This window comes from Lacerta agilis, chromosome 14 (genome assembly GCF_009819535.1).
Source record: "Lacerta agilis isolate rLacAgi1 chromosome 14, rLacAgi1.pri, whole genome shotgun sequence".
Taxonomy (NCBI): Eukaryota; Metazoa; Chordata; class Lepidosauria; order Squamata; family Lacertidae; genus Lacerta; species Lacerta agilis.
Window position 1 is genome coordinate 32,103,222 of NC_046325.1, and position 27,328 is coordinate 32,130,549.

The window sequence follows — 27,328 nt, forward strand, 5'->3', positions numbered from 1 at the left end:
ACTTGCTGGCACGGTCACTTTGGGGAATGGCGTGTGGAGGTATGAAATTATGGCCCACCAGCCAACCGTATTTCATTTCTCAAAATGCTTCCACTCTTTGGAAAGCTAGCTGTTGACCAGAGCAGCGGCATCTGCGAAGCGGCTTTTTGATGGTGCGAGACATTTTGACTTAATTTTCACTCGTGCACCATGCTCCTGTTCAATCACAAAAGGGCATTCTGGACACTAGTATTTTAGTTGAAACAAAGTTTGAGCTCCCTGCTTTTTTCCCCTAAACACCATCATTCAGAAGCACTTCACCCAAGATGTGATGCAATACTGGCGAGCAAATTAACTTTCTTCTCTTCTTACCTTTGTCCAAAACAGCTTGAAGGCAGGTAAGGCTACTACTATTACACTTGTGGGGTGTTTCACAATTATCTCCTTCCTTTACCGAGAACAGGACACAAAGCAAGCGAAGGTGTAATTTCTATAGTTTAGACAGCTAGACCAGTGTTTTTCAACCACTGTTCCGCGGCACACTAGTGTGCTGCGAGATGTTGCCTGGTGTGCCGTGGGAAAAATTGAAAAATTCAAGAGAATTACTTTATATATAGTCAATATAGGCACAGAGTTAAATTTTTTAACATTTTCTAATGGTGGTGTGCCTCGTGATTTTTTTCATGAAACAAGTGTGCCTTTGCCCAAAAAAGGTTGAAAAACACTGAGCTAGACAAACTAATGTTAATGAAACGAATCTCTTCTGCTGTAGGGGTTTCTGTCAGTTGCAAACGTATAGGAAGAAAATCACAATTCATTTTAATAAAATGCTCATCCCTTTGAAATAACTTGTAACAAGCTTTTATCTGTTGAAAGATGTACTTAGTCAAGAAATACTGTATATTCTGGCGTATAAGACTACTTTTTAATCCAGAAAAATCTTCTCAAAAGTCGGGGGTCGTTTTATACGCCGGGTGGAGAATCTGCAGTCGAGTATATCTCAAACTCTTATATTTTAACTGGAAAAGTTGGGGGTCGTCTTATATGCCCAGTCATCTTATATGCCGGAAAATACGGTATGTGTCCTTTTCCATAGCAGAAGCATAGTGCATTTAGCATTTAACAGGTGTGCATAACAGATGGAAGGAAATGAACAATGCTGTAGTCCCAGCAACAGGTTTTCTCCTGGCATGGCAAGTCTAACAGCAGCAGAAATCCTTCTGTGCCAGTCTCTGTCATAACATTGAAAAGGGGGGGGGGGGGAGTGGGGTAAGATAAAGAGGCACTATTCCTTTGTAGCTTATGCAAGTAGACCGAAATTTAGTCTAAGCCGTGGCAGTAGACATGGTCGTCATACACTTGCTTATTGGAGTTGTCAAAGCTCTCCTCACAGTACGGACACTCCAGAAGGTGGCTCCGCACATGATCTGAATACTGCTGCTCCCCGATGTCATTAGGGAAGACTTCGTTGCACATGGGACATTTTCTCACAGAGACCTAAATGGAAGCGAGAATGAGAACGTTGGAAGCATAGAGGAGAATATCTGCTGCAAAAGTGCAACTGAGCACAGGGACCTGAGGCTGGCTAGGGCAGGGCAACGAGGGCAAGGGCGGCGGAACTTAAGGGCCTGGAAGCACCACCTTATTTGCTGCCCATCCTTCTTATGGGTATTTCCTGCCAAAACAGCTTAACAGTGGACAGATATATATATTTTTTAACCTGGTAGGGTAGGGTACGGGGGAAGTGAAAAAGTGTTAAGAATGAGCACCCATCTGCAATCGCTCTATTAGGGTTGTAAGATCTCGGGCTCTTATTGGAAGTTTCAGGGGTTTAGCCTCCCTCCTTAGGATCACCTAAAAAGGAGTTAAAAGTGGGAGGAAGAGAAGCCAGTCCATTTCCCCGCAGGTGACCCACCCCCAGCTTTCTCTGCCCTTCTCTAGCTTTCCAACACTTTTCTTCCAGGCGGTACATCTCTATTATTGTAAAGAAAGGGCAACACAGAGGTGGACGGACATTGGATATAATTTTGAAAATGGACAGGAGGGAAAAGCTATAGCTCTAAACTGTGGATCAAACATAACTAGCAGCCTAAGAGCTTTTAAAGCAATCCCATGTCTGATTCCATGTTGTATGGCTTCCTCACTAAATTCTGAACCTTGGCTTAAGGCACCCTAAATACCACGCTAAAGGACAGTAATGTGGTGTTTACTGTGTTATGTATGCATAACAGCAACCATCACATGTTCTTCCCCTTGTTTAATCCCTGCCTCCAATTCCTTCCCCTTCCTCTGCTGTCCCCCATTGTGTAATGTAATTTATAGACTTTAAGCTCCTTGGGGCAGGGACTTGTCCTCTTAAGATTCCTTGAACAAACGCCATATATATGGATGGTGGCACAGTAAGCAAAAATAATGGGGAACGAATGAAACAGAACAGAAAAGGCAAGGCTCAATCTTCCAGGGCTCCCACATTCACTTCCAGGGCTCTCCCCCCCTAAAAACAAACAAACAAGAATCTCATGAAACACACACAAAAACTTACCAACTCTGTCTCAGGAATTGCTGGGTTTACTGCAAAACAGATGACACACCTTAGCCATAACAAGAAAATGCAATGCTCTTACATGAACCAATCTATCGCAAAAGCAACATACAAAGAGACTGAGTGGTGGTGGCATCACTGGCAGCAATTGGCAGCTTTTGAGTAGACATATATAGAAATATACTGTAAGCGAGAGTGTTGGGAGTAGTTTATAGGACTGCAACTGTCCCATCAAATCATATCTAACCTGACACACTGAGTTGGGCACGCAGTAGATTTGGATTTCTGCTCAAGTGAAGGTGAAGCTGACCTGTGAACAGGGGAACCGTTGTCGTCCATGAAAAGGAAGCTGGCTAGAGTGTAAACGGCAGAAGATTTTCAGGCTGCAACCCATATAGGGCCCACACTGCAGCTGTGACGATAGTGATGTAGTCAGATTTCTCTGCCACCATCCGGTGAAAGGCTCGATTCAAAGTGCTTGAAAGCCCTAAATGGCTGAGGCACCTGATCCTCTGGGACTCCTGGCTCCCATATAAGCCTACCCAGGAATTATGATCAGTGTCAAAGGCCTTGTTCTGTTCTCAGGGATCTGGTAGGTGAGCACGAGAGACAGATGCTGTTTGAATGTCCTTTGCCAGAAAGAGAGGCCTTAAATATGTAACACCTAGTTCTACTGCTGCCAATGTCTTTTCCTCTTGTTCTGGGCTGGGTTTGTGCTTTTTGTTTCAAGTGTAGAGTAAGTACTTTGCCGTTATCAATTATCTGTCGTACTCGTGCAGTTTAAAATAGTAAACATTATGCTTTTATGACAGAGGTAGCCAACCCGGTGCCCTCCATATGTTTTGGCCTACAGTTGCCATCACCCCTAACCACCACAGGTCACACTAACTGGGGTTGATGGGGATTCTAGTTCAACATCTGGGGAGGCACCAGGCTGACTACCCCTGTTTTACGATCTTGCTGTCTGCTGCTCTGGATACATTTAGCAGAAGTGTGGGGCATATATAACAATTATCATCTGTTTTTTAAAATGTTAAAGAAAGGCAGAATGGAAGTTTAATGCACTTAAACAGAGCTAAGAACACTCCTATACACATGGGGGGGCACACAGGGTGGCACTAAACAAGCCTATTAAATAGAGACTTGACCTTTAATTAAAAAAAAAAAACCCCAAGCCTCATTAGTTCATTCTTGCCCAGCTCCAAACATTAAAAGACAGTCTTGGGGCAGGCCTCAGTGGTTTTCTGAACTACGGTGTGGCTGATGGGAGTTGTAGTTCAGCAACATCTGCAGGGCTTAAAGGTTCCCACTCATTTGAACTAGTACCACTGCCCTCAAAGAGTCCCTGTCTGAAACCATTTATTTATTTATTTTTATTTTGTTTCGACTATGGCAGACCAACACGGCTACCTACCTGTAACTGATCTCCCAATGTGCTTCTTTAAATTTGAAACATAAGGCACTTCTAACTCTCTTGTTGCATGCATGGGTTAGACGTTTTTGGTTTACTACAAGCATACCTTTCTATTGAATGCGTTTTGGTTTCGACCTCCCCTGGGCTTGGCACCTTGCCCCCTGTTGCAAATACCCTTTTCTTTCCCTTATTTTCCTGAGGGCAGGAACTGTGCCTGCTTGTTCTTTATGCAGTGATTAGGGCTTGTTCTAGACACTTTATAACTGGGTTTAATATTTATCAAACCGCCTACTGCTTTTTTTGCCTGCCTAGGAAGGAACAGTGTGGATAGCACAAAGTGAACTTTGGTGCAGGAAAACAGTAGTATACTGGAATGGCAGTTAGAATATGTTGAAATGGGAATGTTCACACAGTTCCTTTGCCTGAAATGCCCTCTGTTCCATCAGATGGTCTTGTGTGCAACAGATTTGTCATCCAAATGAAATTTGCAAGGAGATATACATTGCCATCTTCTGTGCATTTGTTACTCAATCTACACGTACAGTCATGTATTGCAGTGTTGGAAACTTTGTGCAGCAGCTTGTAATAGCTTTATAGGAAGCTGCCTTTTACAGAGTCACACCATTGGCCCAGTATTGCCTTCACTGACTGGCAGCAGCTCTCCAGGGTCTCAGACAGGAGCCTTTTCCCAGAGTCAACTGGGGATTGAGAATGAAACCTTCTGTTTGCACAGTATGAACCTCAGTGATCAAGCAGAATTCTTTCCAGTAGCACCTTAGAGACCAACTGAGTTTGTTCTTGGTATGAGCTTTCGTGTGCATGCACACTTCTTCAGATACACTGAAACAGAAGTCAGTTAGGGGCTTCCCACATAATAACAGAGTTTTGCCCTGAGAGATGTTTGGAACAAGAACAAGTACAGTGACAGATGGAAAAAGCCATATTTTAGAGGAAAACTACACAGAAGTGAAAACTGTGGAGTTGAGGGAAGAGTTGGCTCTGAGGAGCAAAAGTTAAAAAGCAAGCAAGCAAACAAACAAACAATCACATTGTCCTTGGCTGAAGGACAGACTAATAGGTTGAATTCAGAGAGATGGGTAGAGACAGAGAAATGCGTGCATGTAGATCAAGTTTTCCCAAACTTGGGTCTTCTGCTGTTTTTGGACTACAACTCCCACCATCCCTAGCTAGCAGGATGAACAGTGGTCAGGGATGATGGGAATTGTAGTCTGAAAACAGCTGGAGGCCCAAGTTTGGGAAACCCTATTGTAGATCATAACAACACTAGAAGAGCCCTGCTGGATCAGGCCAATGGCCCTTTCGGACCAGCATCCTGTGCTCAAAGGGCCAACAAGATGCCTGTGGGAAACTCTCAAGTGGAGGAGAGCTCTTTCCTCCTGTGGTTCCCAGCAAGTGGTATTCAGAAGTATACAGCCTCCGAGTGTGGAGGCAGAGCAGTTTGATCATATTTGAGATCAAGTCGGAAACAGCAGAAAGGCAGTCAGCAAATATAGTAAGAACTGATGGGCAGGAGGAGAGAGAATTGGAAGCATCAGCAGGGGGCATTGATAAAACAAGAGGGCAAGAAGACCAAAACAGATTAAACATAGGCATCTGAATGCAATGAAAAGAAGAAGCTGCCTTGTACCAAGTCAGAGCAAGGGTCCATCTAGGTTAGTATTGTTTATACTGACCTCCAGAGTTTTCAGACTGGAGTCTCTCCCTGATCTACCGGAGATACCAGGGAATGAATCTGGGGCTAACATCAATGCATGCTCCTTTGCCTCCAGTTGGACTCTTCTAAGTGGATTCTCTAATGCACTCACCAGTATAGGGATTTCCATACACCAGGACTGAGTTTTCTGGTGACTGGGTTAGGACCCCAGGTGGATGATCCAGAATTTCAGGAAGGTGCACCATCAGTTCCTCATTCTCCCGCCTTAATCTCTGCAACGAAACAAATGGTAAAATGAGAAGCCAGTCTCACCTGAAGTTACGGTTTGCAAGCAGCTTGAAGCAGTTCCTCAAATCTGAAATACAGAAAGCCATGGCTAACTGTGGGGTCCAGATGGTCCTGGACTACAACTCCCATCAGCCCCAGCCAGCATGGCCAATATCAGGACTGATGGGATTTGCAGTCCATCAGCATCTGAACATCCACAGGCTTTCTTCATGCTTGCACTAAAGGAAACCTGTTTCTTTCCTATTCCCCCTGCTTTTGTGTTATAATGCCAGACAATTCATACCAATTCAGGGGAAGGGGATTGGCAAGAATACTTTTGACTGGACAATGCCATTTTAGGTGTTTCAGAAGAAGTGGGAGGCAGGAACCAGCCGTTAATCCTGCGGTAGGGTTCAGGGAGAAAGGAATGCTCTCGGGCAGGGTGCAACAGCTTTGCTGTATTATTATCATCGTTAATTTACTAATGGCTTCTCTTGTCATTCAGTGTCCTTCAAAGCAGCTTCACAAATAAGGCCACGGAAAGTTCCAAGCCCATATGCTCTCTTTATTGCCCCACTTGCTCAGCCATACTCATATTTGTCCTTTGAAACACACGGACAGTTTCAAAGAACCAAGATCATTCCAGTTTATGAAAGCTTCCTTGCTTTGATCTGGTTGCCTGGAAGCACTGCTTGCTTGCTTTACATTTGCTTGCTTTACATTTCCAGAGGGGTAAACCTGCTAATCTCTTATAGCAAACACAGCACAGAGACAAAGTTGTCTGGACTACAGCATACGACATGTGACGGAGTGAACTGTAGCCCATGGAGGCTTATGCTATAATAAAATTGTTAAGTCTTTAAGGTGCTGCACACTTTGTTGTTTTGATTTGCCACAGGAAACCAGGTGAGCAGTTTCTTACAAGCTTGTCTTCACAAATCATTATTTATTATTACTAATGTTATTTATTCAATTTATATACTACCCTTTATCAAAAGATCCCAGGGCAGTGTGCAACATTAAGAACATATTTTACGGAGCATAATAATAAAAAACATAATACAGACCATAATAATAAAATAATCATAATAACAGCCCCCCCCCACATTTAACAGACCATAGATTATTAATGGCCAAAGGCCTGGGTAAAGAGGAATATTTTTGCATGACACCCAAAGACATATAAGGATGGTGCCAGGTGAGCCTTTCTGGGGAGAGCATTCCAGAGACAGGGAGCCACCACGGAAAAGGACCGTTCTTGTGTTGCTACCCTCCAAACCTCTTGGGGAGAGGGGACATAGAGAAGGGCCTCAGACGACAAGTGTCGGGTCTGAGTCAGTTTGTATGAAGAGAGGCAGCCCTTAAGGCATTGAGGTCCAGAGCTGTGTAAAGCCTTATAGGCCAACACCAGGACTTTGAACTGGGCCCGGAAACTAATTGGCAGCCAGTGCAGTTAGGTATTTGCTTTCCCAGTGGCCTAGTACAAGGGTTGCCAATTCTAGATAAGAACCACCTTGCTGGTTCAGACTTGAAGGTTCATCTATTCCAGTAGCCTGTTTCAGACAGCAACCAACCAGACACACGCCTGGGGTGCACATAAGCAGGGCAGGAAGGCAATAGCCCTTCCTGGCTGTTAACCCGATGCTGTGGGACTACAGCTCCTTCCCATTGGTCATCCTGGCTGGGGCTGATGAGAGTCCAGCTACAACTGGCTATCCCTCACTTAAAAGAAAGCACATTTCTTTTCAGAGCGCTGGAGCATTTATGCATTCCTTCTCCAACCCCCCATTTAACTAAACTTGCACCTTGTTCTCCTTTTCCATTTCATTCATTTCCTTCTGCAGGGTCTGATGTGAAAGAGCTTCCTCTTCCAGTTTCTTCTCCAAATTTTGCTGGGGAGGGGTAAAAAAAAGTGATTTGTATTTGGACAATGTCACCTATCATTCTCACACCACACTTCTCTGGATTAGCTCAGGTTTCCCCACCCCCCGACTATCCCCAATTTTATTGTTAAAACCACCCTATGAGCTTGGTTAGGCTGAGAGATGGTGACTAGCCCAAGCTCACCCATCAGTTTCCCAGTTGATGGGAAATTTAAACTTGGTTCTCATCAGTCTAAGTCCAAAACTCTAACCACTATATCAAGGTTGGAAAACCTTTTTCATAGCTCAAGGGCCACATCCCTTTCTGGGGAACCTTCCAAAGGCCACATGCCAGGGGTAGGCACAGCCAGAGGCAAGAGTTGCCAGACTGACACATACAGTGTATAGTAGACTAATTTGCGCACACACTCACAACCGGCCCTCACTCTACCCTCCATCCAGGCAAGCCAAAGGCATTTTCAACAGTTCAAGGACACATTCGAGTCAGGCAAAAACTCTTGAGGGAGGGAGGGAGGGGTGTGTGCGGCTTGGGAAGGGGATGTGACCTGGAAAAAGTGTTCCCGAGGGCCAGATAAAGGCCTGGAAAGCTGTATTTGCCCCCCAGATCTCAGGTTCTCCACCTCTGGAATACACTGAAAAATAAGTCTCATGGAAGAGTAGCAGCCTGCATGAAGAATGTCCAGATTAATATTGCAATCCTCTACTCATTTCCCGCACTGAATTCAACAAAACTTGCTTCAGGGTAGACCTGCACAGCATTGTGCTGTATGCTATCTCTGTTTAAATCTAAATCCACTGGCAGGAGGCCCGGCAGCACAGAAGCTACCTGCTGGTTTTAAAGTCTGAACTTACAGAGAGCAAACCACTTCCGGCATGCTCTAAATAGTCCACCTCAAAGTGAGCTGCTTCCTGCTCAAGAAGTCTGAAACTCTCTCAAGACCTTTGATCATTTGCTTTGGCGGATAAAACTGTGCAGATCCACTATGTCTGTGTTCTTTCTTTTACCGTCTCCTAAACCACTGTGACAACAAGGAGGGGCGAGGGAAGCTTACCTGTCTAAGCAACGCAGCATTTAATTGATAATTCTCCTCCTTCAGCTGCTCCAGGTGCCTTGCTTTGTCTTGAACTGCTCCTTGCAGATCTTCCACTTTGTTCTGTTGACTCTGCACTTGGGACTGAGATGAAAGTAGAGGCACACATGACTCCCAAAACGCAGATGACGACAGGAATGCTGGGCTGTCAGGCTTAAACTTAGCCCCATCGAGTTTTGTTAAGATTTCTAGCTTTATACTGTAGGTGAGTAAGGTCTGCTTGTGGCTGTCAGCGTCTCCAGCGATCATCTGTCCTGTGTGTGTGTGTGTGTGTGCGTTTTGCCCCTGGGCTTAAGGCATACAGTGGTACCTTGGTTCTCAAACTTATAATCCATTCCAGAAGCATAGCTGTCAACTTTCCCTTTTTTTGCGGGAAATCCCCTTATTCCAGCGCCGTTTCCCAATGCAAAAAAAAGGGAAGGTTGACAGCTATGGCTGTTTCCCAATGCAAAAAAAAAGAAGGAAGGTTGACAGCTATGTCCAGAAGTCTGTTCCAAAACCAAAGCTTTCCAAAAGCAAGGCACACTTTCCCAGAGAAAGTAATGCAAAAGGAATTAATCCGTTCCAGACTTTTAAAAACAACCCCTAAATCAGCAATTTAACATGAAATTTACTATCCAACGAGACCACTGATCCATAAAATGAAAGCAATGAAAAATGTACTGCAGTCACACAATCAATCAATCAATCAATCAATCAGTAGCTGAACTGGGTTCCACACAGTCACAAAAACGCAAAATAAATAGCAAAAACAGACAGACCTCAGCGTAACACTCAAAACAGAAGTGTGGCACACAAAATGGAGCATGTTCAGCTTCCAGAAAAAAGTTTGCAAAGCAGAACACTTACTTCTGGGTTTGCAGTGTTTGGGTTCCAAGTTGATTGAGAACCAAGATACCACTATATTGCTGTCCAGTAGCTCATGAGGAGTATTTCCTGTTGAATTAACCTCAGTCTAATGTTGTGGGAGGCTAGTGTAATATTATGTACAGCTTTTCCCCATTGTGTAGGTGTTAGGTCTGCTTCTAATTCTTTGCCCCACTTATAACTTACTGGGTTTTAGATCTAACTGCTTAGTGTGTCACATTCTAATAAGGTATGTGCCATTTGCAAGTGTGGCTGCTGCACTCACGGCCAACTCCCATCAACCCAAGCCAGCATAGCCAATGGTTAGGGATGATGTAGCCCAACAACATCTGGAGGGCCAGAAGTAACCCCACCCTCTAATCCAGGATTCCTCAATCTCAGCCCTCCAGATGTTTTTGGCTTACAACTCCCATGATCCCTAGCTAGCAGGACCAGTGGTCAGGGATGATGGGAATTGTAGTCTCAAAACATCTGGAGGTTGAGGAAGCCTCCTCTAATCTGAACGAAAACATGGCCTCAGTGTATGAATGAGATAAATACTTGAGCATATCTGCCCATCTGCTTTTAAAGAACCATTTCATTTCCAGTTTTCCAAAGGACAACTGGGTTTTAAAGAAACCTTCTCAACCACCTATGTTCCCTTCCTGCACTCTCCAGCAGCTCACAAATGCCAAGGGAACATGCGGGAGTTTCCCACCTGAAGTTGATCCACACACTTCAGGGTGTTTCTCAGCTTCTTTTCCAGCTGCTCCTTTTCAGCCAACACCTTTTTGTTTTCTTCTTTGGCTCTGTTTGGGGACAGATGTAGCGGATGAATTCTTGCAGTTGCATGCCCAGGCCCCCTGCCTCCTTGCCACAAGATACATCACCTTGGTGCCTGCTAAATGCCAACCCACACCTGCGCTCTCATAATCACCAAAAGGCTCAGTTTGTCCCCCTGCAGGTTCAAAGCTTTCAAGACCCTGAAGAGGAGTCAGTGTCCCTGCTTTGTGACTCATACTTGGCGTTAAAAGAGAGGTTGCACAGCCTGAGTTTTGGCTACCCTCCTGCTACTCTCCTTACACGGAAACATGAGATTCTGTGGAGCCTGAATGGCTTCCAGTTGCTCGTTTTGCTATGTCAACTAAAGGAACATCAAGCACAGAGACGATAATTCTAATTCTAAATCATTCCCTCTATATCCAGCATTCAGGCCTTGGGTGCCATTGCTTCCCTAGCCAAAACAGCCTCTGCAGGAGAGAGGTATCAGCAGTTTGGGGAGAATCTCAAGCTTTGCAGAAGTACTAAAATATATATTGGGGAGGGAGAATAAAAACCTGAGGGAGGAGGTAAACTACAAAGTCCAATGAGGTCTGAGCATGCTCAGCAGACACAGTATGCTAAGGTAGGTGGGGAAATGGTATGTCTGCTATCCTGAACATCAGCATTCCACAATGAAATATTGTTATAGGTCCCACTTGTTAAGAGATCTAGACTCTCCTCAAGCCCCATTCTCCTCCCCTCATTCACTATCTGGCTTAACATCTTAGTCCCCGTACATTGTTGTAACTAAGCCTAAGTATGCATCTTACTATATAATAAAATGTTAAGACTGTTGTCATCCTGCAGTCATATGACCACCAATAGGCAGCTATGGCAATTCCAGCACAACATGATGATGATGATGATGATGATGATGATGATATGCTACCCATCTGGCTGGGCTGCCCCAGCTACTCTGGGCGGCTCCCAACAAAATGTTAAAAACACAATAAAACATCACTATTAAAACATCAACCGTAAAACACCAAGCCCTGCTTACTCCCAAGTCCATACCTCCACCCTGTCACACTGAACTTAGGGCTCTCCATAAAGGCAGGGACTCCATAAAGTGCAATGAATCTTGATGGTGTTATGCAGACAAACAAATCAGTAATAAAATTACTGGCAGTTGGTTTGCTAATGTTAAGGAACAACTGGGGCCGGGAAAGAAAACTCTTTTGGATTTTGGAATTGCAAGACGATTGCCATTTAAGCCAACAAACTACAGAAGAAGAAATGCACTCACTGGCACAGTTCTTCGTCGGTGGAGCTGTTCTGCATTTCCAGAGCTGCAAACTTCTGTTTGAGAATATTCACTTCTACCTCGAGATTCTCATTGCTGCTCCTTAAAGTATCCAAGTTCCTCTGCAGATCCTGAAGAGTCAGAGACAGGAAGGTAGAACTGGAGAATCGGAACCACCCAGTTTGCTCTCAGTGTCATAGGAAAACCTAGTGTACTTCGCAAGATTCAAATGTTGCCTGCCGCCCCCATGGATGATTACCTTCTACTCAACCGGCCTCCATATTTTTACCTCCTTTTCCTTTTGCAGTTTGCTACTGTTTTCTGTAACTGCCGCCAACTCCGTCTGAGCAGAGGTCATCTGTAAAGCCTGCAGATCCTGAGCTCTCTGGAGCTCCATGGTCCCAGTCTGCAACAAATGGACTTTATCTTCAAGCTCCTGTGCTTTTTCCTGGACACACAAACACAGGGCGGAGAGGTGAGAACAGAGAATGTAAAATCTAAAGCCGGACGGGTTTTTTTGCCCGTGAAAACCCACTCTTTAAAGCTGAAATGCAACCAACGGCAATCCAGGGTTTCCATGGATTAACATTTGCTCCAATTCTGCTTTAAAGAGCAAGTTTACAGTGCGAAAGCTCCAGGACAAAAAGAAGAGCATGCAACACAGAGCTTTAAAGTGTGCCTGGAAAGTGTGGAGGAAAGGTAAGAGTGGATAAGGCCTTACTTTACATTGCAAAAATGCACACACGGGAGAAGCCATTAAAATGCATGCGGTGTGGGAAAAGCTTTAAGAAGAAAAGCAGCCTCAGCTTACATCAACAAATACACACTGCTGCACGAACCATTTAAATGCACGCTGCGTGGAAAGAACTTCAGTGTTAGCCTTACTTTGCAACTTCATACTAGACACACTGGTGGAACTTAGGTGGGCCAATGCAAATCTATTTACTTATTCAATTTATATAACTCCCTTCATCAAAAGATCTCAGGGCGGTTCACAGAATACTTACCAATGCATTATTTAGTACAGTGGTACCTCAGGTTACATACGCTTCAGGTTACAGACTCCGCTAACCCAGAAATAACGCTTCAGGTTAAGAATTTTGCTTCTGGGTAAGAACAGAAATTGTGCTCTGGCGGCGCAGCGGCAGCAGGAGGCCCCATTAGCTAAAGTGGTGCTTCAGGTTAAGAACAGTTTCAGGTTAAGAACGGACCTCCAGAATGAATTAAGTTCTTAACCCGAGGTACCACTGTATTTACTTTTAACTACTGATTTTATGCATTGTGCTTTTTTTAAAAAAAGTTGTTTTTAAATCTTGCCTTTCAGCGACCATTTTAATGTATATTTTATGTTCTTTGTAAATCACTTAAGAGGTTTTATTTACCATTCAGTGGTATACAAATGTTGTTAAAATAAATCTGCAGGTCCTTTATTGCTGCGGCAGTTTCTGCGGAGACTGACTTGCACTTATAAACATAATTCTATGGGAAGGAAGTCTATATACAGTGGTACCTTGACTTACGAAGATAATCCATTCCGAAGGCGCCCTCGTAAGTCAAAATCTTCGTAAGTCGAAGGCGCCGTCTCGGAACGGAAAAAAAATTCGCAAGTCGAAAAAACCACATTGAAAACCTCGTAAGTCGAGGTATCGTGCCGCTGCTTTCCCTTCATAACTCAAAAATTTCGGAAGCGGCGGCCATTTTTTTGCTTTCGGAACTGATTCGGAAGTCGAAAACGTCGGAAGTCGAGTCGCTCGTAAGTCGAGGTACCGCTGTAGAGTTCTTTGATCCATGCAGAGACCCCAGGCTCAGGGAATGAGTGTGGCCCTCCAGAACACTCCATCTGGCCCTTGATATTCTCCCCAGGCCAAACCCCTCTCTTGCCCTGCTTCACAGCCTCCTTGCCTGGCTGAAATGTGTTCTTGAACTCTGATAATGGTGTCTTACTTACTGAATGGAAGAAAGGGAAAGGAAAGCAACCCCCCCCTCACCAATGGCACCCATGTCCTAGTATTTTTGGTGTGTGTGTGTGTCCTACCTCTGCTGCTTTGAGTTTCTCCTGCAGGTCCTCATTCTGGTTCTGAAGGCTTGTAAGGTTTTCCTTCAGTTTCTGGTTTTCCTGAAGCAAAGTTTTGTTTTGCTGCTCGATCTCCTCCACTTCTCCCTGGAAGAGCAAAAGAGAAAAAAGAATGCAGGTGTTTTTTGTTTTTTTTGCAAGGTGTTCTGGGAAGAAGAGGAGGAGGAGGAGGAGGAGGAGGAGGAAGGAGGAAGAAGAGAGATCGGAATCTATCTTGGGCAGACTGGCTGAAGGCTGGCTGCACTGCTGAGGGAGACAAGTTGCTCTTGAAATAACCATGCTGTAAGATCTGGACTCCCTCCACGCAGAATGAAGGTGTAAATAGGCGAATAAACCATATTTCTTAAAGCTACAACAGCCTCAAATCTCCAAAGGAACACAGACCCTGGGTGAGCGCCTGGAACCCCCTGGGCTCTTGCTATCGCTCAGCAGAGAGTGGGGGGTGGCACCCCATTTTTTGTAACACTGCTCATCAACAGGCAGCACTTGGGCCTCCTGGTCGCAGCTTTCCCCACTATTGTGCGCAAACGTCATGCAAAAGCCGCATTTTCTTTGCCTCTCTTGTTGGCGATGCGTATGCAGCCACCCATACCCAACTCTGCGACTAAAATATCAGCACGGCAAAGGCTAGTGGACCATAGCCAGTTTTAATTTCTTTCTCCCCTTTTGTTTTTTTAAGGAGGAGGTCGACAGATGAAGCGGCACATGCCTTCGGACATCACTCTCGGGCAAGTCAGCGTGTGACATAAGGAGGACTGAAAAAGGACCCTCCCGAGATCACAGCTGCTCACGGTGTCAAATGCTTTGATTAAGTCAAGGCACTTGACACTGCAAGCAGATGTGCTCTCTGGGGGCTCCCTTCTTAAAAACTGGCCAACTTGGAAGAGGACGTGTCAGCAGAATTTGATCTTCTCCACAATCTGAAACGTTGGGAAGCTTTGTTGCTTTTGAGTTTACCCCCTTCAGCCCAAAGGGTTTTTTTTGGGGGGGGGTGCTGTGTACACACCATACAGTACGTTCAAAGCACATAGCTTCCCCCTCAAGGATCCTGAGAACTGCAATTTGTTAAGGGTGCTAGGAATTGTAGTTCTTTGGGTGCGGGAACTACAGCAACCCAGGATTCTTTGTGGGCCACTGAATGCTTTCAATGTATGATGCGTACACTGCCTTGGCTTCTTAAATTACTCCGTATTTCCTTCCGATCCCTCTTCTTCCACGAAACGTTTACCTTCATCCCTTGGTGCCTCATCCAAAGCAAAGCCTAGGTACACAACAGCTACAGCTACGTTTATGCCTATTCAAACCCCCTCTCCCCATTTGTCCTCTTCAAAGACTGTAAGCTCCTTGGGGCAGGTCCCCCCCTTTTTTTGCTCATGTGTATTTTTCAAGTGCCACCTACACTGGTGGCCTTGCGTTTTAAGTACAAAGGAAAAAAGAACAATTGCAGTAGAGTACAGAGGCAGAGCAAGATTGCATCTCCATATGGCTTCTCTTCTCGCCTGCTTCGCTGCCTTTTAAAGCAGCACTGGAGATTGACTCATCTACATTAACTACTCACACATAAAACATAAAAAAGTCCCTGGAGAGGTTGGGGCTTCAGCCTGGGATCTTCTGCGTACAAAGCCCTGTGCTTTTATCACATACAGGAACTCATAGAGATAGTCACTAGAGGTTACTGCAAGGGCACAGATCTCACCTTTAGGATAGCATGGTGCACTCCTTTCCCTGCTCTGAAAATTAGCCTGCCGCACGACACAGTGTGAGCCACATGCCGTGTACAGTGAGGCATCCTGTTCAGACTACACATAGTGACAAAGGCAGAAGAAGGGAACAAACAAGGAGCCATAATAGATTGGCAGAGGCTTGGGAAAGTCTCAAATGAGCCACTACATAGCGCAGGGCACAAACGAAGCGAACCTGCGTGGTAACCACCAACATGTCATCCTCGGTCTCTGCACGGAACTGGAAGGGGACGCTGGCTCCACGGACGAGGCCGTCCTGGTCCACGTAACAAAACTGGTAATATTCATCGTCCTTTGGCAGGTAGTAGGCTGAAAGAACAACAACAACAAAAAGCCACATGTCATTTTTAGCTCCTTCAAGCGTGCAAAGCTAACATAGGAGGTTCACTTCTACCTGGTCAGACTTACTGTACTGAAGTTGAGATTTTTATTTTTATTTTTAGCATGCAAACAATGCCTGTTTCAAGAAATAACACCACCCAACTCCTTCCCTTCCCACCACGGACCTTTAAAGAGCACCTCCTGAAGTTCGTCGTCGCTGCTGTCGGGGTTCCTTGGCAAAGGCGCCCACACAAACGTGAAGTATTCGCGAGCGGTCTTCCACCCCACCTGCAACATCAAAATATTTGAGTGGGATCCTTCAACGAACCAAGAAGCAGGCCAGGAGTGGTGACAGTTTTACAAGCTGTCCTCTTCGTGCTCTAATCCAGTGCACTAAAAGCAGCCTGTTCTAAAACAAGGGACGTATTTACACAGCAGGTTTACACAATAGCGTAGCTAGGAGGCAGGGCACCCCCGGCGGCACTTACCTTTGGGGGCAGCCTGCTGGAGCCCAAGGTGGCACATAAGTACAGGTGCCCCACAGCCTGGCATGCCACTCCTTAAAGCAGCATGGCCCAGGGCGCCAACTGCTGGGTTTACAAGACAAATATATCACAGAAGAAGAAAGTCCAACTAAAGATTTTAAGGACATCATCCTTAAACCAGTTTATTAACAACAACAACAACAATTTCTCTCTCACTCTGTTGGGATCTCAAACAAAAGAATTCACAGCACACCCCCCCCAGCAGATTATAATTCCCAGGATTGCTTGGGTGGAGCCGTAAGAGTGAAAATGGTACAATGCTGATGTTTGTAGTATACACATTTGCAAAGTAAAGGAAAACATTCACACACACACACACACAATTTAATTTCTTAATAGCACTTAAAGGTTTTTAATTCTTTTTAAGGAAAAATGTGCATATGCTACTATCCAAGATCTAAGCTCTCTTGGTGTAGAATACCTTCCTGATTACGGCTCACAAACTGAGCATAACCTCACCATGCCTCAGCCAATCAGCCATTATCTCGCCTCCTTCCCTGCTCTGACAAACCCCTCAGCTTTCTGGAAGAACTCCATCCAGAGAACAGTATCTCCTCTGAAGCTTTATAACCCTGCTTTGACTGCTGTGTTATAAAGCAAGAGATTGCAATTTATCATAAGCCAGTTCCAATGTCCACGGTGCGCCACAAATGACAGCAGACTTACCCTGAATATGCCCACCCAGTCCTTCCGGCGTGGGGTGATGTGCCGAGAAATGTTGTAATGGCAAGTTATATCTGCTCCAGGGACATAGTATTTGTCTATGTCTGTGAAGATGACCTGATTGAAGGCACGGCAGTCTAGCAAGACGGCTGAAGTGGGAGGTTCCTCCGAATTGTTACATAATGCAGCTTCCATCCTGGATTCTGTAAAAAGGACAATTGGGGGGGGGGGGAACAGAAATGGAAAAAAAGGAAAACAAAAAAGAAAACCAAGGTCAGTTAAAAACAAACACAGCTAATTTTGACCTCAGGATGTCATGTCAACTGTATCTTAACAACAAGATATTCACGGCACTGGAGGAATTTTGCCCAATAAAACACTGCTGGCATTGAACCCAGGAGCAAAGGAAAGGTTACAGGGCAGAGAAAGGGAACGTTAACCCTACACTAGGAAAAACACCATCGCCCAAACTCCATCCTTTTTCTTGTAAGGGATCAACTACACATTTGCATGTGGATCCCCAGCATTGTTGAAATAATAATAATAATAATAATTATTATTATTATTATTGGAGGGAGAAAGGAATTTTGTTGGAGAAACAAAGAGGGGAGGTGGTGTGCTATCCCTTTCCCATCCACCACTTCTCTACTCAAAATTACCTTTCCATCAGCTCTCTCTGTGGGGTGTATGTATCTTTTCCAGTGTATGTTTGATAAAAAGGGAAAGGGAAAGGACCCCTGGGCTATTACGCCCAGTCAAAGGCGACTATGGGGTTGCAGCGCTCATCTCGCTTTCAGGCTGAGGGAGCCGGTGTTTGTCCACAGAAAGCTTTCCAAATCAATGAGCACCTTGTTTTATACCAGGCCTCTGTAATGATGTCACTAGGGACACATTCACACCATACATTTAAAGAACTAGGGTACCACTGTAAACATTCAGGGCTTCCCTCAAAGAATTCTGGGAGCTGTGGCTTGCTAAGGGTGCTGAGACCTGTGCAGAGCTTGTCTGAGGGATGGGGCAGGAGTCCCTGGTCATCTAGGAGGCACGTGGCATTCTTGGCATCACAGCCAAGTTGGGACACGGGTGGCACTGGGGTCTAAACCACTGAGCGTCTTGAGCTTGCCGATCAGAAGGTTGGTGGTCCGAATCCCCGCAACAGGGTGAGCTCCCCTTGCTCTGTCCCAGCTCCTGCCAACCTAGCAATTCGGAAGCACGCCAGTGCAAGTAGATAAGTGGGTACCACTGCGGCGGGAAGGTACGGTAAATGGTGTTTCTGTGCGCTCTGGTTTCCGTCACAGTGTCCCGTTGCACCAGAAGCAGTTTAGTCATGCTGGCCACATTACCCAGAAAGCTGTCTGTGGACAAACGCCAGCTCCCTCAGCCTGAAAGCAAGATGAGCGCCACAACCCCATAGTCGCCTTTGACTGGATGTTTTTTTTTACCCAGCTGCCCCTCACCCTACATGGGCCTGGGAGACCCCATTCCCCTCACAGAGCTACAATTCCCAGAGTTCCCTGGGAAAAGGGGTTGTTTGTTAAGCCACTCTGGGAATTGCAGCTCTCTGAGGGAAACAGGGGGTCTCCTAAATGCAGTTCCATCCACAGCAATTCACTTGGGCTGCCTGCCAACTGCTTTCTGTCACCACACTGCAGTTGGCATGGCCGTCTACTGGCGGCCACGTGAACTGCAGTGTTACCACAATTTTTCTCACGGAAATGTAGTTTACGTGAGCCCACTTGTTTTGTTATTATTATTCTCTTCCTCCACAGATCAGACTGAAGGCTCATATTTGAGCATAGCTGTCCGCATTCCCAACAAGCCTCACAAACGCACATGACACATTTCTGGGGGCTGGCGGCACCAACATGGGAACTGCCCTCATGACTCACCAGACCCATGTACATTTCATTCAGATGTTACTGGAGCAGAATTGTGTTTGGCCAATGAAACAGCAATAAAGCCGCATGAATTGGCCTTAAGTTTCTTTCAGTCATTTGGCTATTATAGTTAAAGATGGAAAGACTGATAGTAGTAACATGTCGGACAACAGCAAACATGAGCATGCCAACTTTGTTATTTCATAATCCCATTTGCTGACCTGAGCAAACAGGGCAAGCCCGTGGACAAACAATAAATTAAATATAGTTATCTATAATGGGCACCAGTGTACTCTCCAAAGTCCAACTTGTTGAATAGGGAGGTGTTCTACGGAAATGGTTATTACAACAAGACCAAGTAAAACAGTCTCCTCAGGTAGAAGACTTTAAGCATCATTATAGCAGCGAAGTGGAGACCGATAAATTTGTCCCCTAGTGAATAATCCACTGGGAATATCTTCATCTGGGCTCCCAGAAGAGAATTATCCTGGTGGGTTACAACCTATTCTTCCTTTACACTAATTGAAATCTTCAGTTCCCCAAACACCACTAATTGTTTGTCTAAAATAGTATCACAGACAACAAGGAGCATATACAAAGGAACCCCCAAAATTCGAAGAAGTACAAAAAACCACAAATCATTCTGGGGATGGGGGAGTAGGGGAATCAAAAGGAGCCAAATTGCCCCTGAACAGCCCAATGAGGACTGATTGAATATGCTCAGAGGGCACCGAATGTTGAAGCGTCAGGAGTGGGGGGAAATGGAAAACCCAAGAGAAATGGAACAGAGTTTCTAAGAAGACGACATAGCTGATTGCTACTGTTAAATGCTCTACACAGCAACACTGTGATGCAGGCCCTATTCCCCCCTCTATTTCCTGACTTCAGGGCCAATGTTTATTTAGCCAAAATGGCACCACACCCATGCACTGTCCCTCCCCAGGTGGGGAGGCTTTCCTCCTCTAAGCAGCCCCCACTCCAAGAAGGGGGGGATTTTGAAAGTGAAAATCAAGCCAGTTGATAGCTGAACCATAATTTCAAAGGTCCCCCCCCTCTTCTCACGCCCAATAAATGTTCTGTTGCACTTGCGGATTTTCCTTGTGTTAATTAGCAGAAAGGGAGCGTCTTTGGTGCACACCAGCTAAAACGCTGACTCAAGCCAGGGTAGCCAAGATGGGGCCATCCAGGTGTTGCTGAACTACAACTCCCACCATCCGTCGTCCATGCTGGCTGGGGCACATGGGGGCTGGAGTCCAACAACATCTATAGGCTACCATGTTGACGACTTCTGTCGTGGGCCGATCCAAGATAAAATATTCTCTCTGATGCTTCAGGAGCAACCTGATCAGGTCCTGGGCCAGTCACCGGAGAGGAGGAGCTCTCTTCCCAGATAGCTTTCCTGCTTTCCCAATTCCAGGAAAGCAGAAGCACGAGTTCCCTGGCTGATCCTCATAGCAGCGGAAGAGCAGCAAGACATGACCGCTCCAGATAACAGGGAGAGACACAGAGAGGGCATACAGGGTGAAGGAAATTGGTGGGGATGCCAGCAGTCAAATATGCATGATTTGTTTTTGATGCTCCGCTTGCTTGCACAACAATCATGCCAAGCCGGTCTTGATGACACCGATAATTAAATATTTAAAAAGGGAGAGGGGGGGGAGATTTCGGAACACACATAGATCTCAAGTTGCACACACAGATCCATGCAAAAACATTGCCTTTACTTATAAACGGGGCTGGGATGTTTCTTAAGCTAACGTTTACGGAAAGAGAAAACTGGAAGCTCCCAACAGAGGAAGGGGATCTGCCTAAGATTTCCAGATCTCCGTGATCACTTTCCCCACAGCTCCAACAAAGGCAACATTCCAGATAAGGCAACTTCATTAATCTTTCCAGAAATCTATTCCATCTGCAGGTTCCCTGGTGTCTGGTGGTAGGATTTGCAGTTATTTATAGCAGAAATCTGAATAAACCGAGCCTGAAGACGATATGCTTAGGGGACATTCTGTTCCACAAATCTGGGGATGAAGGGAAGTCCCCCATCTCAATTTGACGTGGCCTCAAGTTGTAATGCTGCTCCTTTCCCCTGCGCACCCTGGAAAAATCCCCTAATAAAAGTCACAGGCAGCTGTCGACAGAAGCAGCCCTATGAGGAAAACATTTCCTCACATAGCCCCACAGTGTGGCAGACCTTGGGTATCATCAAGGGCAGCAGAACAGCAGATGAACTGATTTGACCCACAGAGGATCACTCACTGGACATTCTCCTCCACAAGCTCTGCTGAAATTAACACAGGATGTGATAGAGTGCAGTAGTCCTATTACACAATTCCATTTCATTACAATAGGAGTTGTGCTACTGGACTGCATCTTCATGTAGGTATGTGTGCAAGGTTAACATGTGGGCTGGTGCTGGTGGCAGGAGGGGAAAACAGCACTGATGGCCTCTTCACATCTTTAGAACTCCTGCTTCCTCACTCTCAGGGAGGGGTAGACAATGTGGTGCCTTCTAGTTGTCGAATTCCAACTCCAATCAGTCCCAGCCAGCATGGCCAACGGCCAAGGATAATGGGAATTGTATTCCAATGTCTGGAAGGCACCATGTTGGCTACCCTTGCCTGAAGAAAAGCTGCCTCCATGAGCAGCCCTTAGGTCAAGGCAAGGCTGTAAGCCATGGGTAGGCAAACTAAGGCCCGGGGACTGGATCCGGCCCAATCGCCTTCTAAATCCAGCCCGCGGATGGTCCGGGAATCAGCATGTTTTTACATGAGTAGAATGTGTCCTTATACAGTGGTACCTCGGGTTAAAAACACCTCAGGTTACAAACACTTCGGGTTACAGACTCCGCTAACCCGGAAGTAGTACCTCAGGTTAAGAACTTTACCGCAGGATGAGGACAGAAATTGTGCGCCAGTGGCACCGGGAGGCTCCATTAGCTAAAGTGGTACCTCAGGTTAAGAACGGACCTCTGGAACAAATTAAGTTCGTAACCAGAGGCACCACCGTATTTAAAATGCATCTCTGGGTTATTTGTGGGGCCTGCCTGGTGTTTTTACATGAGTAGAATGTGTGCTTTTATTTAAAATGCATTTCTGGGTTATTTGTGGGGCACAGGAATTTGTTCACCCCCCCCAAAATATAGCCCATCCCCCCACCAAGGTCTGAGGGACAGTGGACCGGCCCCTTGCTGAAAAAGTTTACTGACCCCTGCTAAGCCCTCCAGACATTGTTGGACTTCAGTCCCTATCAGCCAGAGCCAGCATGGCCAATGGCTAGGGAGGATGGGAGTTGTAGACCAACAGTATCAAGAGGGCTACAGGTTTCCCACCGCTGCCTTAGGCTGTGGAAGGAAGGAAGGGAACAAAGAAGAAGCCCCCGAGTTCTGGAAGACATGTGTTGCCAAAGAAGTCATTTCCTCATCAAGGTTGTTGATGTTTCCTGTGCATTGCTCCTGTGCTCCAGTAAGCATTTGTTGGCTTAGCCAGGGGAGCCAGCATGGTCTAACAATTATAGTGTGTCAGGCTAGGACCTGGGAGACACAGATGCAAATCCTGCTCAACTACAAAACTCACTGGGTTGAGTTGCTGATTCTCACCTTGCCTACTTCACAGGGTTGTTGAGAGGATAGAAATGCGGAGGAGTGCCATATACACTACCCTGAGCTCCATGTAGTAAATAGATAATAAAAAGAGAAGCAGAACAAAATAGAAAAAGGAGACGAGATACAGCACCCACCCTGCCCACACCTGTCTCTTGCTGAACAGTCTCTAGATCTCTTCCTTCTACCATCCCAGGACTTGAGAGCTCTCTGCAAGAGAGATTCAGGTGCGTAACATTCTTCAGTACAAAGCAAAGCCAGTCCTTCTTTATGTGCTGCTCATTTCCATACTCTTCTGAATAGGCAAACTTTGAGATAAACAGGGCCAACAGCCAGCTCTGCCGTTTCCTGGAATTGAGAAAGCATTTAACAGCATAGCCTGCCTAGAGCAGAACCACAATAGCCTGCAGCTTTCACTTTCCATGTGTCACTGAGAAGCCGCACCCTACACGAGTTCCAGCAATTGTCTCTGCTGCAGGGTTTAGGAGACACACCTGCCAGCTACCTGTGCCATAAGGCCATCAAATGCCGAGTCCAAGTCAAGTGGCAGAGCTTGGCAGAAGACAGCTGTGTACTTGTTTACTGCTCCAAGTGTGCCATAACAGCAGAATGGCGGGCACAGAAATGAAGCCGGTGAGGCTTTCCCCATCCATGCCAGGAAAAGCTTCACTGGCCCAATTTCTGAACAACTGCGCTTCAATATTTATAGAGCTATTGGGTGTTAAGTAAGGAAGAGAGATGCTGACTGACCGATCATTGAATGAGCTGCATGCCTGAGTGGGAATCTGAAACTGGGTCTCCCTGGTCCTAAACCAACACTTTACCCTCTAGGTCACACAAGCTACACTACTTGTTGAGGCTTCTCTTAAAGGCACAGGAGCAGATCCACTGAAAGACCTTAGCAATCTTACTGTAGATCATCCCTAGCTAACAGGACCAGTGGTCAGGGATGATGGAAACTGTAGTCCCAAAACATCTGGAGGGACGAGTTTGGGGGTGCCTGTCGTAGAATAAAGCATGGATTGTGAAGTAGCTTTCATATATCTAGACAGCTGGGGGAGGGGGGGGGGTCAATCCAGAACAAGTGTAGGCAAGCCAAAGCATCAGTTGCATATTGCTGTGCTGGCACATCAAGAGGCCACACAAGGAATTCCCATTAATCAATCAACTGCTTTGCAAAACCAAAAATTCAGACATCTGAATAATCTGAGCCAGCAAGGGACATGCTTGGAGGACATGCTGTTCCACCAATTTGGGATGCATGGAAAGTCCCAATCTCGATTCAACTTGGCCTCTAGTTGTCCTGTTTTGCATTTTCCTGCACAACAAGAAGAAAATCCCCTACTAACAGTCACAGGCAGCTGTGGGCACCAGCAGCCCTATGAGGATGACTTCTCATGTAGCCCCATGGTGCAGCAGATTTTGGAGATCATCAAAGGCAGCAGAGTGGAAGACAGAGCAATCTGCCCCACGGAGTACAATCCTGCAGAAGCCCTGCTAGAACCAGCAATTAGAGGACTCAGCCTTGTAAATATGCCCGCAAAAATTATTAGCCCACAAGACTGTTTTTATTACTAGCCTTCTAGTAAATTGCATCTCCACGTTGGCTGCAGAGGAAGGAAAGCCACCTTCTTCCATGGCCAGCATGGACACATAGGCTATTGGATTCCATTTATGGCTAGCAGGTGAATTGCCAAATATAAGGTTGGCTATACCTATATCTAAAGCAACCTTGAGAAGCATTTAAGCGCCCCCCCCTTCCTAAGTTTCCAGCATCTTCCCTTTCAGTAGCTGATTTCATTGCCCAGGTATTCTTAGAAATCTCACGTTGAATGGTGTTTGGGGATTTATCTGGATGTTTGTCTATAGATGGGGAAACAGAAACCAGTTCTTAGACCAGCCAGGAAACAGCCCAAATGCTCTCTTTTCCCAAGCTGCCAAGTGGGCTTCCCCATGCTTTGCCTGCATGGCCTGCTGAAATAAAGCATGCTGATTGTTTTGGTAAACAGGATGTCATCGCAGGCCAAGGATGGAGGAACATAAAAGGGGGAAGGTAAACAAAGAGGTTAGAAAGAGAATAAAGGCTATGAGAGAGGCAGTGGTTTCAGTCTAGAAAGAATCTAGTCTAGAGGATGCAAGTAGTTGGGGGGGGGGGAGTAGAGATCCACAACAGTGCAAGCTGAAAATATGTTTGCTAGTAGGGGTTAATAGCATCACTGCTAACTTGCAAGCATCTACAGTGGTCTTATTTAGCTACATTAGCATCAAGCCTTTATTATCATGCTCTATGGTATTCAACAGTACTTCAAACAATCCCAGCCACCCTTACAAAAACGGATAGTACTATCATATACATATTGCAGGTGCGCGGGGTAGAATAAAAGCTACAAGACAGTGGCTTGCCTAATACTTAGCGAACTCATGGAAGAGGTTAGATTTTTAACCAGTGAACTTAACCACTACATTATGGGAAGCAACTTATGCAGTACTGTACATGAACAATCTATGAAAGTGCCATAGCTTCATAATTGTTGAAATTGTAGGTGGAAAGAATGCGGAAGGCAGAGACTTGCTTTGCTAAATATGAAAAATGTTTTAGGTAATCACAAGTTACACATCCTACTATATGCCGTTGGTCTTGTGTTTTCTGTGCTGACTAACAAGGACTCTCCGAGATCTCAGACAGAGATTAGATATGTGGGACTAAGCCCGGGTTAATACACACACACACACACACACGTGCTGCTTCTGAATTCACAGCCCCCCTCATAATACACACACACACACACACACACACACACGTGCTGCTTCTGAATTCACAGCCCCCCTCATAATGCTGCATATATATTATTGCAGTAAAACAACAGTACTGCAAGACAGGCAAGATTGAGGGTCGATGCTGACACATGGCAGCTTGCAAGGCCATCTAGAGTTTACAACGGAAAAGATGTTGGACCCTGGACTTTCCAACTCAGATGCTTACTCACTACGCCACACTGCCTCTTACACATTCTTGTTTCTGTTTCTTTTCAAGTCGCTTCCAGATTACCAGCTCCAGCATAACAAATGTACTGCTGCAGTAACACACCATCCCAATGCTTCTGTTGGCAGACGTTACATATTTCCTGTGCTAGATGCCTTTTTTAAAAAAAAATAAGTGGGGGGACGAACTTCTTTCCCCAGAAAGCATTTCCTTTTAACCTTGCAACTTGAAGCTTGGCATGCAAGTTACAGAAAGGCGATCAACACACTGTTTAAACATGTCATAAGGCTGTTCTGTGACGCGACAGAACCAACGCAAATATTCCATTCCAAACGCCTAAACCATGTTGGGACTGTAATAATATATTTAATGCCTTACAGCAGGAATAGGCAGTGTGGTGCCTTTCAGATGTCAGGGAACACCACCGGCCCCGGCCAGCATGGCCAATTACTGGAAATGATGCGAGTTATAGGGTACCACACATTGTGAGGTCCAAGTGCATGCCCTTATTTCTTCTCACAGAACTGAACAGTGTGACATTCATTCTTATGGGGAAAAGAACTTCCTGCTGAGCAGCCTGGGCCTCACGGAAAGAGGACTTCTAACACGGCTAAGATACTTACAAGCCCTTTTTCACCACCCAGATCATAATGATGGGATATTTTGCAGGTACATTTTCCAACACTACCTCACTTTAATACAAACAATCTTGTTACCCCAACCCACAACTTCTTTTATCCTAAATAATTAGAATGGGAGGTAGAGGTAGAACACATGCTTGTACAGCGTGGATCTGTTCAGTGTCACTCAGAATAGTGACATGATGTTGTTGTAGGCTGAAGCTCCCATCAGCCACTGTCAGGGCTGGTGAGGGTTGCAGACAGTCCACAACATTTAAAACAGAGCTTTCCCAACTGTGTGCCGTGAAACGTTAGTGTGTCGGCTGCAGTGTGTAGGTGTGTTCCACAAACGCTCCCCACACTTCTCCCAGGGCTGGAAAGGGCTTAGTTTAACCTTTGGTTTGCTAGTAAAACTGAATTAGTGTATCACGAAATGATGCATGTCTAAAAAGCATGTCACCGACATGAAAAGTTTGGAAAGCTCCGATCTAGAAGCACCCTGATCTAGTGAAAGATTGCTTCCTCTGTGTACTGGCGAAGCAAAACACAAGGCAAGAGCATGACATAAGATTGCAACCGGTTGCCATCACCGCCTGACCTCCTTCCTGCACTTAGCACCACCACTGCGCAGCTAGCTCTCTTCCTCAATGTGCGACACACTTTATAAAATAAATCAAACTACCCCCTTCCCGGTCACAGTCGGCAAAGGGAGCCGCTCAGGAAAGAGATGACTTGTTGCTAAGAGTTGGGGTAACCCTTAACTGCCTACTCACCCTTCCAAGTGGAGAAGTCGTCAAACAGCCCCCTTCCTAGCGATGCGAGAATCTCAGGACAGATCAGTTGCTACTTCCCACTAAAACAGAGGAGCTGACGCTGATTAGCAAAGGAGAGAAACTTGATACTCTCAGTCATCGGACAGCCCCTAGCCTGGAAAGTTACAGCTGAAGGCACCACCCTTTGCAGGGAATGCTGGGAAGTGTAGTTCTGTGAAGCAGTGGAGATATTGCTCTTCAACGCCTGAAGCCCTTTGCGAGCAAAGCTGCTTTCCAAGGCTTATCGACACTTCCTCTTTCCTTGCTGCATTCCACCAGGGAAAACCGTTCTTTAGTATTCAATCGGAGCAAAAGGCAATTTAGCTTATAC

The 27,328-nt window shown here is 45.7% G+C and overlaps 1 protein-coding gene across 4 annotated transcripts; it reads right to left on the reverse strand.

Annotated features, from left to right (window-relative positions):
• Positions 1 to 1,058: 1,058 nt before the first annotated feature.
• Positions 1,059 to 27,065, reverse strand: CALCOCO2 (calcium binding and coiled-coil domain 2). Of its 4 annotated transcripts, XM_033169287.1 has the most exons (14): positions 23,088 to 23,119; positions 22,731 to 22,930; positions 17,111 to 17,310; positions 16,085 to 16,187; positions 15,754 to 15,887; positions 13,798 to 13,923; positions 12,052 to 12,210; positions 11,766 to 11,893; positions 10,416 to 10,506; positions 8,813 to 8,935; positions 7,683 to 7,769; positions 5,762 to 5,882; positions 2,522 to 2,550; positions 1,059 to 1,476 (listed from the first exon to the last, which is right to left on the reverse strand). In XM_033169287.1, the coding sequence occupies exons 1-14, from the start codon at positions 23,102 to 23,104 to the stop codon at positions 1,300 to 1,302; spliced, it is 1,695 nt and encodes a 564-aa protein (XP_033025178.1). In that variant the 5' UTR covers positions 23,105 to 23,119; the 3' UTR covers positions 1,059 to 1,299. The 4 variants fall into 4 exon arrangements, with proteins under 4 accessions (XP_033025178.1, XP_033025179.1, XP_033025181.1 ...); XM_033169288.1 differs by lacking the exons at positions 22,731 to 22,930; positions 23,088 to 23,119 and adding an exon at positions 26,959 to 27,065; XM_033169290.1 differs by lacking the exons at positions 22,731 to 22,930; positions 23,088 to 23,119 and adding an exon at positions 26,344 to 26,363.
• Positions 27,066 to 27,328: the final 263 nt, after the last annotated feature.